This window comes from Tachyglossus aculeatus, chromosome 9 (genome assembly GCF_015852505.1).
Source record: "Tachyglossus aculeatus isolate mTacAcu1 chromosome 9, mTacAcu1.pri, whole genome shotgun sequence".
Taxonomy (NCBI): Eukaryota; Metazoa; Chordata; class Mammalia; order Monotremata; family Tachyglossidae; genus Tachyglossus; species Tachyglossus aculeatus.
Window position 1 is genome coordinate 26,207,386 of NC_052074.1, and position 15,947 is coordinate 26,223,332.

General features: G+C 45.1%; 1 protein-coding gene across 1 annotated transcript in view; it reads right to left on the minus strand.

Annotated features, from left to right (window-relative positions):
* Positions 1 to 14,530, minus strand: part of CAPN13 (calpain 13) — a 64,448-nt gene extending 49,918 nt beyond the window's left edge. Inside the window, exons 1-3 of the mRNA XM_038751724.1 lie at positions 14,324 to 14,530; positions 5,210 to 5,282; positions 4,300 to 4,418 (exon numbers count right to left, since the gene is read on the minus strand). Coding sequence (XP_038607652.1) covers positions 4,300 to 4,418; positions 5,210 to 5,282; positions 14,324 to 14,530 — 399 coding nt within the window. The remainder of the gene's footprint in view (positions 1 to 4,299; positions 4,419 to 5,209; positions 5,283 to 14,323) is intronic.
* Between the last annotated feature and the right edge of the window lie 1,417 nt (positions 14,531 to 15,947).

The window sequence follows — 15,947 nt, forward strand, 5'->3', positions numbered from 1 at the left end:
GCTATGGGTAGTGAGAAATGCAGAGAAGTCAGAACAGCACTGTTATAGGAGCTTCTAGAAGTTCTGAATCCACATCCAGCTTTATCGCTGGCCCTTGGAGAGTTGACATGCCACACTCTTGAGTTTCTCATGATTTCACTCTGGCTACCAATTAACAACCTGGACCATTGAGTTCCCCTTGCATTTTAAAAAGCCTCCGTTTTCCAAATCCACTGAGGACTTCCTTCTAGAGTTTGGGTGAAGACTTTCAACATTCCCACTGAATGCTGCTCCTGGGAACTGCAGGTGGGTGTATCTTTCTCTAGACTGTAAGCTCCTTGTGGGAAGGGAATGTGCCTCATAATAATAACAATAATAATCATCATTATCATAATAAACACTGGGGTAGATACAAGGTAATCAGGTCAGATGCAGTCCCTGTCCCACACAGCATTCACAGTCTTAATCCCCATTTTACAGATGAGAAAATTGAGGCACAGAAAAGTTAGGTGACTTCTCCAAGGTCACACAGTGGACATGCGGCAGAGCTGGGATTAGAATTTAAGTTCTCTGACTCCGAGGCCCATGCTCTTAATGATAATAATAATGATGGTATTTGTTAAGTGCTTACTATGTGCAAAGCACTGTTCTAAGCACTGGGGAGTATACAAGGTGATCAGGTTGTCCCACATAGGGCTCACAGTTTTAATCCCCATTTTATAGATGAGGTAACTGAGGCACAGAGAAGTGAAGTGACTTGCCCAAAGTCACACAGCTGACAGTTGGAGGAGCCGGGATTTGAACCCATGACCCCTGACTCCAAAGCCCGTGCTCTTTCCACTGAGTCACGCTGCTTCCTATGTCTACCGAGAAGTCAGCCAACTATGCGGTATTATACGGTGGCAAGAACTTAATACAGTGCTCTGTACACAGTAAGCACTCAATAAAACACCACTGATTGATTGATTCTATGAAAAACAATTCAAGACATTTTAGAGCTCACTAGGTCTATCAATCACTGCTGAGCTACTGAAGGTACTTGTTTGGCTCTGCTGTTTAAATGGGTTGTTTGTCAGCAAGTTAAAATAAACCTTTTGGATTAACATCCAAAAGGATCTTTGTGTCTATATAATGAAAGAATTATTCCACCACATTTGCAAAAAGTGACATCACAAGTTGTCAAAAAGAGAAGCGGTGTGGCCTAATTGAGCACGGGCCTGGGAGTGAGAGGATATACGTTCTAATCCTGGCTCTGCCACATGTCTGCTGTGTAACCTTAGGCCAGTCACATCACTTCTCTATGACTCAGTTACCTCATCTGTAAAATGGGGATTAAGACTGCGAGCTCCTCGAGGGGCAGGAACTGTGTCTAACCTGATGATCTTGTATCTACCCCAGTAATTAGAATAGTGCCTTTCACAGAGTAAGTGCTTAACAAATACCATAAAAAATAATCTAGGTGGTTGGAAGAAGTAAAACGTGAAAAGAGCCTTAAGGAAAGTTTAGTTAGTGGCTAGTGATTTGGATTAACACTAAAATTAGGTACTTAATCTAAAACTGGCCCAGGATTACTATGAGTTTCAGGGAGCATATGCCCTATCCAGCAATGGCAAATATATACAGACATTATGATCACCTTCAGCCGTGCCAACATGTAATAGAGATATACAGCTGTATTCTGGAGAAAAGGTTGAAGGGCAATAGAAATGCAATACTATGATTACTGTTAAAGAGTTATTTATTAAATGGCAGCAATTCCCAGGAACTGCCTTCACTTGTGCCTGCCTGCCAACTCTTTGCTCTAAGGTTTCAGAAACCTCACCTCTCCGTAGTTCTATAGCTAAAAGGGGGTCAGTCCACCGAAAGCAGAGCCAGTGTCTTTGTGAGTGCTTTTGTCTAACAAAGCAAAATGAGAGGTGGCTTAGAATTCATGCCCAGTCTATAGCACTGGACCCCTTCTTCATGCAAAACTCTCCCCTATAGAGATCTGCAAATCCCAAATCTTGTAAGTCCAAGGGAAAGCACTGTGGCAGCCGCCTCTAGGTTATTTGTTCTCCCAACCCAGTTGGCCAAGATGAACGAAGCCGAGACAGCTTCCTATCCGAGCAAGGCAAGGATGTGTGTGTCCAATCTGTGTGTCCAATGTCAGGTCTGGGGGGAATTGGTTCTCCTTCCTATAAGACTACGAGCCCCAAGCTGGATAAGGGACTATGTCCCACCTAATCAGCTTGTATCTACCCCAGTGCTTAAAACAGCGTTTGACGTATAGTAAGCGCTCAACAAATGCCATTAAAAAACAAGAATAAGGGAGTGTGGGCTTTGGATGGGGTGACAATAGAATTCACCAAAGTAACCGAATCAAAACGGTTTGCTGAAGTAAGTCCGAGTCTGTCTGAACCTCCAGAGTCTTTCTAGGGGAGAGACCACTTTGACCCCCAGCTATTGAGACCCCCAGCTATTGAGTTTCCCTCCCAAGTGCCTTCGAACAAAGGCCACTCATAACCCGCCAGATGGTACCAGGATCCAAGGCTGAAGAAGGCTGGCTTTTAAAAAATAAAAATACCTGCCAAAAAGGCACCTGTTAAAATGTTTGAGTCAGACAGCTGAAAATCGGGCTGTCCAGTCAAAAACCGAATTAATGCTCATCCGAATCCTGGCATTCATTCAAAAGGGTCAAAGAGCAAATAGACCGGGGTTGGGGTGGGGTAAGTTGGTAAGTACGCTCTAGACTATAAACTCCCTTCGTTCGGGGTTTTCCAACTCTGTTGTTTGCACTCTCTGAGTCACTAAGTACAGTGCTCTGCACACAGTTAGTGCTCAATAAATACAATTCGACCAATTATATTTACTGAGCACTTACTGTGTGCAGAGCACTCTATTAATTGCTTAGGACAGTACAATATAACAACGTAACAGAGTTGGTAATAATAATAATAATGATAACTCTGGTATTTGTCAAGCGCTTACTGTGTGCCAGGTACTGTACTAAGCTCCAAGGTGGATATAAGCAAATAGAGTTGGACACAGTCCCTGTCCCATGTGGGGCCTGCAGTCTCAATCCCCATTTTACAGTTGAGGAAACTGAGGCCCAGAGAAGTGAATGACTTGCCCAAGGTCACACAGCAGATGAGTGGCAGAGCCAAGATTAGAACCCACAACCTTTAGATTCCCAGGCCCATGCTTTATCTGCTACGCCAAGCTGCTTCCCTGCCCACAGTGTTGGTTGATTGATTGATAGCACCCTCTCATTGGAGACCCTTGCTGTGGGGAAGGCTTAAGGAAAGAACATTGCACAGGGGGAGATCCTTTATCAGAATGACCTTCACTGCACTGTCCCCTCCCTAGAGAAATGACCCAACATGTCTGTGGCGCTGTGAAGTTGTGGCAGAGATGAATGTTTGTGTGCCGGGGGGAACAGGTCACCTTGTATCCGCCCCAGCACTTAGAGCAGTGCTTTGCACATAGTAAGCGCTTAATAAAATGCCATTATTAGTATTAATCCCCATTTTGCAGATGAGGTAACTGAGGCCCAAAGAAGTTAAGTGACTTGCCCAAAGTCACACAGCTGACAATTGGTGGAGCCGGGCTTTGAACTCATGACCTCGGACTCCAAAGCCCATGCTCTTTCCACTGAGCCATGCTGCTTCTTACAAGCTAATCAGGTTGAATGCATCCATGTCCCACTTGGGGACCACAGTCTTAATCCCTATTTTACAGATGAGGTCACTGAGGCCCAGAGAAGTTAAGTGACTTGCCCAAAGTCACACAGCTGACAAGTGGGGGAGCTGGGATTTGAACCCATGACCTCTGACCCCCAAGTCCGTACTTCTCTAGATTGTGAGCCCGATGTTGGGTAGGGACCATCTCTATATGTTGCCGGCTTGTACTTCCTAAGTGCTTAGTACAGTGCTCTGCACACAGTAAGCGCTCAATAAATACGATTGAATGAATGAATGGGCCCAGGAATCAGAAGGACCTAGGTTCTAAATTCGGCTCTGCTATTTGTCTGCCCGTGTGACCTTGGGCAAGTCACTTCACTTTTCTGTGCCTCAGTTACCTCATCTGAAAAATAAGGATTAAGAATGTGAGCCCCATGCAGGACCCGGATTGTGTCCAACCTGATTAGCTCATATCTACCCCAGTCCTTAGTACAGTGCCTGGCATATAATAAGCACTTAACAAATAACTTGAGGAAAAAAAAATCAATGACTTCCCGTGCCATTTCCATCTCAAATCGCTGTGCAACAGACACAACATGAAAGGGAGGGGCCCACCCAACATCCAAACATCTTCAAAGTGACAGCCCAGCAGCTTTCTTACCCGGAAATGAAATATTCCTGCATACTGCTGTGTGAAGCTTTGGTCTACAGGGATGATGTCTTTCAGAAACTTCGGATGCTGGGTCAAAGAACCTAGCGCCGCTAGAACCCAACAGTCACCTGCAGGAAAGATGAGAAACAAAGGAGAAACAGGCTCAGCATGGCAGCTGAGGGGGCTTCATCTTGCAAACGAAAGCAATTCCTCTTCTTTTGAAAATTCCTTCCTTCATCTGGATGACCCTGGGGTTCAGTGGGGGGCTGACAGAAGCCCAGATGGAAAGGAATCCCAGTTCTGCCACTGTCTTACTATGTGGCCTTGGGCAAGTCACTTCACTTCTCAGTGCCTCCGTTTCCTCACCTGTAAAATGAGGATTTAAATATCTGTTCTCCTTTCTTGTTAGGCTGTGAACCCCATGTGGGACAGGGACTTTGTCTGACCTGACTGTCTTGTATCTACCCTGGTGCTTATCACAGTGCTTGCGACCTAGTAAGTGCTTAACTAATACCACCATCATTCAGGAAGCCAGGAGTCACGGGACAGAACTCCAGGCATCGATGGCAAGGATCCAGTTATTCTCAGTGGAGGGAACACAGCTGTTTTCCACCCTTCAGGTTCATAATCTGGAGGATATAGCTAGATCAACAGCTGCTCCAGAGGACTGTACACTTCAAAGGCTTCAAAATCCATCCAATCCATCCCACCCATGAGAACAACAAACAGCCCCTTTCCATTCTTTGGTTCATCTCTATAAGGCAAGGACATTTGAGCCCACTAATCATCATCATCATTGGTATTTATTGAACACTTACTGTGTGCAGAGCACTGTAAGTGCTTGGGAGAGTAAAATACAACAGTTCACAGGCCTTCTGTCTCTCCAGTCCAGATCTTTTAGAAGACAGTCCTCTCTTACCTAATTTTCCTTGTTGGATGTCAAACCTGCTGGTTCCTTCCAGAATAAAGTGGGCAGGACTCCTTGATAGCTCCTTGGAGAAGGGAAAAGAGAAAGAGCTTGTGAGTACTTCTCCTGATCAAATATAGCTGGTCCACAATATCCTCAGTGGAAGCAGTCATAACCATTTTAATTTTCAGGGTCCACTGGATCAAAAATGTGGTGGAGCTATCAGCACCGCAGCCTGGCCCGAGTCCCAACTGGGCTAAGACCCCCCTCCCACTTCAGGCCCTAGCCTCAGACCCCAGGGGAAGCATGAGGGACCAGAAAGCCAGGAAATGGGGAAACAGAGTCACACTCCCACCCGAACAGAGATTCCCCAGTCAGGGGAGGGTGTGGGGGAGGGACAGTCATCTTCTCATTAGGACTGGCCCAAGAACTTTTCATTACTCAACTCTCTCCGCAAATAAACACACCTGCACATACATGACTTAAGCGGGAGTCTTCCCTTGGGGTGAATGAATGCTGCCAGCTTCTGAGGCCTGTAGGTGAGGGACAGGTATGGAAGAACATTTCAACTAATTAATACACATCAAAGTCTCACGACTTACTAGGTGCTAAAACCAAACTTGCCTCCAGGCAGACAATCATAGAAAGTCTGGACGGGACCTTCAGAGATCATTTATTCCATTCCCCAGCCTCCAGGCAAGATGCACCTACCCTGCTGAAGACTAATGTGTAATTATCCTAGCGTGAGCATCTGTAGGCCTGCTTTTATTCATTCCAACAAAAAAGCTGTGGAGGAGGAAGGGAAGCGATTAAATTCCTTATTGTACAGATGGGGACATGGAGGTAGAGTGTTGTTTTTTTAATGAAACAAGTCCTAAGCCCCTTCTCCTAGGCTATAGTTGACAAGGGAGTATAATAATAATAATAATAATTTTGGTATTTGTTAAGGGCTTACTATGTACCAAGCACTGTTCTAAGCGCTGGGGGAGATACAAGGTGATCAGCTTGTCCCATGTTGGGCTCACAGTCTTCATCCCCATTTTACAGATGAGGCCCAAGAAATGAAAACTTGCCCAAAGTCACTCAGCTGACACGTGGTGGAGCGGGATTGGAACCCATGACCTTGGACTCCCAAGCCCAGGCTCTTTCCACTGAGCCACGCTGCTTCTCGGGCTACAGCTCCTAAATGAACCTGGTCACAAAAATGGGCAAAACTAGAGGGAAGGGAGAACCATGAAAGAAAACAAACTGGTTCTGGGAAGTTCTACCTCCTACCAAACCTATTTTTAAATGGTATTTGCTAAGCACTTACTAAGTACCAGGCACTAAGCACTGGGGTAGATATGAGATAATCAGATTGGGCTCAGTCCAAATGGGCCAGGAGGGTCACTCTGGTGCAGAGATGGTGAAATAGCCGCCAGATGTGCATGGTTTTGGCAGGGAGAAGACCAGTGTAGTAGTTAGTAGCCAGGACGCTTTGGTTTCTGGCATAGTGAGAGATTGCCCCGGGTCCAGTGTAGAAATGTCTCAGAGTCAAGAGGTGGGATGGGGAAATGGGTAGTGAGCAATTGGAAGTCCAGGAGCTAAGTAGGACCTGGTAACAGTGACATTAAAGGATGGAATTCCTTGCCTGCTTCTTCCATCTGGCCTAGAACTCTCTTCCTTTTCATACCTGAGAAATGACTTCTTTCCACACCTTCAAACCCTCTAAAATCACATCTCTGAGAGATTTGAGTGATGAGTAAGCCCTCATTTCACCTCCCATTCTTCCCCCTGTGTCACCTATGCACTTGGTTCAATAACCCTAAAACACTTGATATTCACTCCACCCTCAGTCCCACAGCACTTTTGTACATATCTTGGCACTCTGCCATTTTTTTCCTCTGTAGTTTATTTTAATGCCTGTCTCCCCTTCTAGGAGGTAAGCTTCTTGAGAACAGGGATTATATCAGACAACTCTGTGTTATACTTTCCCTAATGCTTACAGCAGTGTTGTGCACAGTCAGAGGTCAATAAATATCACTTATTGACTGGGAAATGAATGTTCCTGTTGTAGGAAGGTACTGCTTCTTGCCTATTTTGGGAAGGGGACAAATTCAGTTCCACTTGCCTGCCAGAGAGGCTGCATTTCTCTCTTCTGCCATCACTTAAAGAGACCTTCACCAATGGTAACCAATGGCAAGGCCACCAAGAAGGAATTATTCAACACTGCATATTTTCACTAGTCACACCCTCACCCACTTCTTGTTATATTGGTTGTGGAATTTGTTAAGCACCGACAATGTACCAAGTGCTCAAGGGGATGCAGGATCATCAGATTGGGCCCGGTTCCCATCCGATTTAAGGCTTATATTCTAATTTGGGGAGGAAGAACAGATACTGAATCCCCATTTTACTGATGAGGAAGCTGAGGCCCAGGGAAGTTTAGTGATTTGTCCAAAGTCACACAGCAGGTAAGAGGCAGAGGCTGAATTGGAACCTGCATTCTTTTATTGGTTGTCCTCCAATTCCTCCAGCTTTTGTTTTTCTGGATGGTTTTCGACTTGTGTGGACCTGAGACTACTATTTTACTATGAATCACTTGGGGATACTGCCCATGGTCACACAGCTGACAATTGGTGGAGCCGGAGTTTGAACCCATGACCTCTGACTCCAAAACCCATGTTCTTTCCACTGAGCCACGCTGTGTAACAAATAGTAGAAACTATTTGTTAAAATGAGGGTTTTGGATTTTCCATGGGCTTAAAATACCATCTAATCCTTAATTCTTGTTGCCGCAGATAATTAAGAATCACCTGTATTTTGAATTCTGTTTAAGCTCCAAAGGGCACTCAATCACCTTGCTCCCCTTCTACCTCATCTCGCTACTCTCCTACTACAAGCCAGTCAGCACTCTTTGCTCTTCTAAGGTCAACCTTCTCTCTGTACCCCAATCTCATCTATCTCTCCGTCAACCTCTCGCTTACGTCCTGCCTCTGACCTGGAACATCCTCCCTCTTCATTTCCAACAGACAGTTCCTCTACCCACCTTCAAAGCCTCATTGGAGAAGCAGCATGGCTCAGTGGAAAGAGCCTGGGCTTTGAAGTCAGAGGTCATGGGTTCAAATCCCTGCTCTGCTACTTGTCAGCTGTGTGACTTTGGACAAATCACTTCACTTCTCTGTGCCTCAGTTACCTCATCTGTAAAATGGGGATTAAGATTGTGAGCCCCACATGGGACAACCTGATCACCTTGTATCCTCCCCAGTGCTTAGAACAGTGCTTTGCACATAGTAAGTGCTTAACAAATGTTATCATTATTATTATTATTGAAGGCACATCTCCTCCGTAAGGCCTTACCTAAGTCATCCTTTCCTCTTCTCCCACTCCTTTCTGAGTCTCCTTGACTGGCTCCCTTTATTTATCCCCCCCACCCCCACACACCCCCAACACCCTCCCCAGCCCCACAGCATTTATGTAGATATCTGTACTTTTACTTACTTATATTAATGTCTGTTTTCCCTTCTAGAGATGTAAACTCATCATGAGCATGGAATGTGTCCGTTATATTGCTATGTTGCACTCTCCCAAATAATAATAATAATGTTGGTATTTGTTGAGCACTTACTATGTGCCAAGCTCTGTTCTAAGCTCTGGGGAGGATACAAGGTAATCAAGGTTCTCCCATGTGGGGCTCACCGTCTTAATCCCGATTTTACAGATGAGGAAACTGAGGCACAGAGAAGTTAAGTGACTTGCCCAAAGTCACACAGCTGACAAGTGGTGGAGCTGGGATTAGAAACCGTGACCTCTGACTCCCAAGCCTATGCTCTTTCCACTGAGCCACACTGCTTCTCCCGAGCCATGCTGCTTCTCCCAAATGCTTAGTACAGTGCTCTGCACAAAGTAAGCACTAAATAAACGCAGTTGACTGAGTGACTGACTGTCAGTTTCCCAGGTGCAAATGGTAGACAGCAGATAATCCTGTCTACCTATGGCATTCACAGGACCTGTGTGTGAGCCAATCTGGGTTTTACCAGTGGTCTCCACATCTCTGCCACTGGAAGTATCTCTAGTTTGGCTGGCATTCAGCCCCCTCTTGGCAGGGGATGGGGTGATTCAACAGAGGGCTTCAAGGGATGAGGTGTCACCTGTCCCCATGGCAGTGGCAATTTGAAGGAGCAGGGATAGAAAGTGGAAGCCTCATTGGTTGCATTGGGTGGGTCTCCAAATTGGCTTCTTCAAGTTGCAGGCAGCAGGGGGTAAGCGCCTCAACAGGTGCTGTTACCTTGATTCCACAAGGGTTACATTGTTCTGCCTTGAGCAAATAATGTTTGAGATGCAGAAATGTTTATATCTACTTTGGATTTACAAAGAACCATATAATCTCTTAACACCCACCTGCAGCCTAAAGTCAATACTGTTATCTCCCTTTTAGGAGGAGCCTGGAATCAAAGGGTAACAGTTTGCACAAGACGACAAGGTCCTGAAATGACTTCTGAACTCCTGGCCAACAAATACAAATTTCCTGGGAATCAGGAAATTGGGTTCTAGCCCCAGTCCTGCTGGCTAACATAATACCACCAGGGGTGAAATCTTCTGACTGAAGGAGCACCTCTAGAGGCATTTCACAACATGGTCAGTTTAACCAGGAATCCTGAAAAATAGCCAATTCACTTGGGTGGCCCAGACCAAAGCCCTTACCCAGGCCGGGCTAAGGCTGTATGACACAAACTCAGCTCGCTGACCTTAAATTCGTCCTAGGCATATAAAGCCACTTCTGTGGCCATTTTATAACAAGCTGCACTCCTGGCCTCATATTGGCTCGTTGCACTGGTGCCCCAGTGAAAACAGGGCTGGCAGAGGTGGGCTGGGGTGGAAAGGGCATCCAGTTGGGGCATCAGAAGGAGGGATTGTTCCCACTTCTGTCTGGGTCAGGGGAGGATTCCTCTCCCCAACTGGAGCATCTCTGCAAATTGAGCCAGCAGGGACTGTCATGCATCTGGACTCTAAGCTCATTGTGGACAGGGAATGTGTCTTTTATATCGTTATACTGTACTCTCCAAAGCATTTAGTACAATGCTCTGCACTCGGTAAACACTCAATAAATACGATTGATTGATGGATTGTGGTTTGGGATCAATCAATCTATCAATCAATCGTATTTACTTCTTACCGAGTGCGGAGCATTGTACTAAATGCTCTGGCGAGTACAGTATAAGGATATAAAAGACACATTCCCTGTCCACAATGAGCTCCACCAAAGCAAGCCTAGTTTTTTCCTTCACCTCGTCCTTCCAAGGAAATAAGAGCCCAAGTCTGACTCAGCCTGGCAGACCTCTGGCAAAACACATCCCTTTTTCCTCAAAATTAATAACAAGTCAGCTTGAAATCGCACCAGGTGATAGATGAGAGATCCAGCAGAGGGCTTAGCCTACGTTATTGCATGAGCCTTGTGAATGATTTCCTGAATCCTCCTACATAGGAAACAGAGATCAATCAATCGATATTTATCGAGCACTTACTGTTTGCAGATCACTGTACTAAGAACTTGGGAGAATACAACAGAGTTGGTAGACATGTTTCCTGCCCACGAGGAGGCTTACAGTCTAGCGTGGGAGACAGGCATTAAGATAAATAAACCAATTATGGATATGTACATAAATGACGTGGGCCTGAGGGTGGGGTGAATATCAAATGTTTTATAGGATATAGATCCAGGTGTCTAGGATATGCAGAATAGAGAGGGAGTTGGGAAAAAAGAGGGCTTAATTGGGAGAGGCCTCTTGTGAGAGATGTGATTTTAATAAGGCCTCAAAAGAGGGGGGAGTGGTGGTTTGTCATTCATGGAAAGGGAGGGAATTTCAGAAGGAGGATGTGGGCAAAGGTGAGATAGACGAGATGGAGGTACAGTGAGTAATTTGGCATTAGAGGAATAAAGTGTACGGGCTGGGTTGCCAACTTGTACTTCCCAAGCGCTTAGTACACAGCTCTGCACACAGTAAGCGCTCAATAAATACAATTGAATGAATGATAGGAAATCAGCAATGTAAGGCAGGAGTAGGCGAGCTTGAGTCCCTTAAAACTGATGGTAAGGAGTTTCTGTTTCAACAGCAGATAGATGGGCAACCACTGGAGGTCCATGAGTTTTTCAGAAAAATGAGCTGGTAAGGACTTTTTGTTTCAACCAGGGGTTGATGGGCAACCACTGGAGCTCCTTGAGGAGTGGGGAGACAGAGACTGAACAATGTTTTAGAAAAATGATCTGGTCAGCCGACCACATAGGCCCATTAATGCGGGCCCTCAAGATGACGCATCTGGGGCTATTACTCCAGCCACCTGGGATGCAGAATGGCCTAGCTGCTAAGGGAGAGAAGAGAGAAAAGAGAAAAGGAGAATTCAATTCAATGTATTGAGCACTTACTGGGTGCGAAGCACTGAACTAAGCTCTCAGGAGAGCACAACGTAACACTAAACAGACACATTCCCTGCCCACAAAGAGTTTCCAGTCTAGAGCGAACTTACAGTCTAATAGTAATAATAATAATGGCATTTATTAAGTGCTTACTATGTGCAAAGCACTGTTCTAAGTGCTGGGGAGGTTACAAGGCAATCAGATTGTCCCATGGGGGGCTCACAGTATTAATCCCCACTTTACAGATGAGGTAGCTGAGGCACAGAGAAGTTAAGTGACTTGCCCAAAGTCACACAGCTGACAATTCGCGGAGCCTGGATTTGAACCCATGACCTCTGACTCCAAAACCTGGGCTATTTCCACTGAGAGGGTGTTTCAAGCCTGGGGAGAAGGGAGAGGAAGAGAAACAATATCTGGGTAGCCATATTTTGCAAGAGGTGGAATCCTTATGGGAAAAGTTGTCCATTTCCCTTCTATGCTTGAGCAAACCTTTGCTGTTAAAGCCTGCTTCATTCTAGATGCATATTCCAATCAGAATTTCTATTTAAACAAACGGAGCATTTCCCCAAATCATGCTGAAAATTAGGTTTTCTTTAATTGCTTACTGCAAATAAGGCATATTCAGGAGGCTCTGGCTCATTCCAGGGTGGGGTGACTAGGTTCAGTTTGGGGAATTTGGGTGATCAACTCTCACCTCTTTAGGCCTGCTGTGATCCTGAATGACTGGGATCGATTTCTGAAATGATGCGAATTTCTTTATATTGATGTCTGTCCCCCTTCTAGACTGTAAATTCGTCGTGGGCAGAGAGTGTGTCTGTTTATTGATATGTTGCACTCTCCCAAGCACTAAGTACAGTGTGCTCAAAAAATAAGATTGAATGAATAAATGAATGCTAATGTGTCTAATAAAACTGGAAGTATGAGTAACAAGGAAACACAAGACAGTTGTCTCTCCGTAATGCCATCAGAGGCATTCTTTCAAGAACTCGTTGGTAACATCAGCGATGGGAAATTAGAGGATGGATTCCAATCCCCTTCAAAGTTCTTAATTGTACGATGCATATGTCTATTTATGGAACAAATTTACACTTTCCGAATGTGATAATGCTGCCTTTGGACTATTGGACACCCACCCTTTCGCCACCCCTTCATGCCCCAACTCACTTCCAGCCTTACACATTTATCCGTGATCATTTTGCTCACCCCCATCGCCTTATTGCCATGCAAAAAAATAGCATCTGAGGCCTGCTACACTCTTGAGTAGCTGAAGGACATGCTTGTGGCCACAATACCACAGTCCTTGGCCTTTTTATTTTTACTCTTTTATTCCTGCTGTTTGCAAAGGCTTTCATGTGATTTCTCATTGGCATTTGAGAATGTGAAGTGTCCCAAAATAAATTATTCAAGGGTACACTGACAATCTTGAGGCAGTTATTTGTGAGAGGCTGCTCTATAGGAAACTCCTTCCAAGAACTACTTGGTTCTTCCTAGTACAATGAAATGAGTGAAAATCTCAATCCTAATCCAGGGAATGTTTTGGGCGAATTATTCTGCTGGTCCAAAAAACTCTCCATCATGGTTTTAATAGTCTTTCAAGAAGGATATTCCATAATCTCCCTTGCTAAGCCATTCCAACATCTAACAACTCTCATGGATGTTCTACCTTTCATCTCACAAAACACACGGTGGCTCATCCAAAAAGACATTTCCATTTTACAGAGCTCTCCTTACAATCAGTCCCTGTTGTGGGTAGCTTACTGGGTAAGAACAAATAAAGAGGCAGCTGTTGATCAGCACAGATTAGGACAGTTTAGATTCTGCAACATCCAATGGCTCTCTGTCGGTTCTTAGGCACTGGTTTAGAGATTGAAATCAACTGGAAATTCTGCTGCAAGGAGAAAGTCTGCTGCAAGGAGTTTACTGTGTGCTCTGCATGCAGTAAGTGCTCAATAAATAAGATTGAATGAATGAATGAAAAGGAGCACTGAGAAGCTTGGGAATATGCTTCCTTGATGATCCTGATCCTGAACTGGGGACGGCCCTGGAGAATCCATGCTGTATGTCAGTTAATCCATCAATCAATTGTATTTATTGAGCACTTACCATGTGCAGAGCACTATACTAAGCACTTGGGAGAGTATAATATAACAATAAAGTGCTTAGTACAGTGTTCTGCACACGGTGAGTGCTCAATAAATGCGACTGAAGGAATAAAGCAGACTCATTCCCTGCCCACAACAAGCTTACAGTCTAGGCTATAAGCTCCTGGAAGATAGGGAACATATCTACAATGCTATTGAACTCTCCCAAGAACTTAGTCCAGGGCTCTGTACCCAGTATATGTTCAATGAGTACCATAGATGGATTGATGGATAATAATAATAATAATATTGAACTCTCCCAAGAACTTAGTCCAGGGCTCTGTACCCAGTATATGTTCAATGAGTACCATAGATGGATTGATGGATAATAATAATAATAAGAAGAAGAAGAAGAAGAAGAACGATGGCATTTGTTAAACACTTACTATGTGCAAAGCACTGTTCTAAGCACTGGGGAGGATACAAGGTGATCAGGTTGTCCCACACGGGGCTCACAGTCTTAATCCCCATTTTACAGATGAGGTAACTGAGGCACAGAGAAGTGAAGTGACTTGCCCAAAGTCACACAGCAGACAATTGGCAGAGCCGGGATTTGAACCTGGGGAATCTGGGTCTTCGGTCCACACTCACCCATGGCCTCTTCCACTCGAAAACATTAAGGTTGCTATCATGGAGGTGCTGCCCGATGGAGTGGACGCTGGCGGGAAAGAAGTCATCTTCAAATAGCCTCCCGTGGCTCAGACACCAGTCACGCAAAGAGTTGAAATCTTGCTGATTGAATCTTTGGGGGTTTTCCCTGCTGCCATAATTTCTTGGGGGCTGCTGCCAGTGGGCCATGGTGCTCCACAGAATGGGTGGACTCTGCCTCCTTTTTCCCCTGAGCAGAAAAAAAGAAATAGTTTTAACCAGGCCTCCTCTGGCTCCCAAGGTAATTGTGGGACAACAAACGGAGAAGGTGAGGGAGAGGCGGGGATGATGCCTGTTGGAAAGACCAGGTAGAGAAGTAGTGGGGAGGGCCAGGATCGTGTCTACTAGCTCTATTATACATTTCCAGTTACTTAGTACATACAGTGCTCTGCCATAATATTAATAACAGTGGTATTTGTTAAGCACATACTATGTGCCAGGCACTGTACTAAGTGCTGGGGTACGTACCAAATAATCAGGTTGGACAAAGTCCCTGTCCTACACAGGGCTCACAATCTTATTCCCTATTTTACAGATGAGGAAACTAAGGCGCAGAGAAGCTGTGTGACTTGCCTAAGGTCACACAGCAGGCAAATGGCAGAGCCTGGATTAGAACCCACATCTTTTGATTCCAAGGCCAGTGCTCTTTCTGCTAGGCCATATTACTTCCCATTCAGTAAGTGCCCGGGAAATATCATTGATTAATTGAGGATGCTCCTAGTCTCCCAAGATTAATTCAAGCCAAGACCGTTGTTTCAACTGCACTATCTTTCTAAGACACTGCTGAAAATCCTTTCAGGGAAAGCCCTGAGTCCTTATTTGCTCCAGATGGGTTTGGCTGTTCCTGAATCTGCACCTGCCAACATCCAGCTTTTGAAGAGCATCAGAAAACGATCGATTCATTTTTTCCCTTTGTCATATTAGCTTCTTTCACTTTCCTCATTTAGGCAAGTCTCATAAAGCCAGCTGGAGCTGGAGCCTGCTGGGTCCAGATAGTACTGTTTTAGTTGGAAGGGGTGCTAAGAAAGGATCCTGACAATTGTTCAAAATCTTCCCCTAATAATGATGGCATTTATTAAGTGCTTACTATGTGCAAAGCACTGTTCTAAGCGCTGGGGGGGATACAAGGTAATGAGGTTGTCCCACGTGGGGCTCACAGTCTTCATCCCTATTTTACAGATGAGGCCCAGAGAAGTTAAGTGACTTGCCCAAAGTCATCCAGCTGACAATTGACGGATCTGGGATTTGAACCCATGACCTCTGACTCCAAAGCCTGGTCTCTTTGCACTGAGCCACGTTGCTTCTCTGCTTCCCTTAAGACCTTCAAGATCACTGGGCATGCCTATATGGAGGCGTTGAAGGAAGACTGTTTCCGACTAACACTGAAACCTCTTTGCTGTCCAGTCTAACCCTCAGGAAAGGGGAGAGTGGTGTCAATCATTCAGTTGCATTTATTGGGCGTTTACTGCGTGCAGAGCACTGCACTAAGTGCTTGGGAGAGTAGAATATAACAATAAACCCACATTCCCTGTCCACAACGAGTGTATGGTCCGCCCAAGGCTCATGG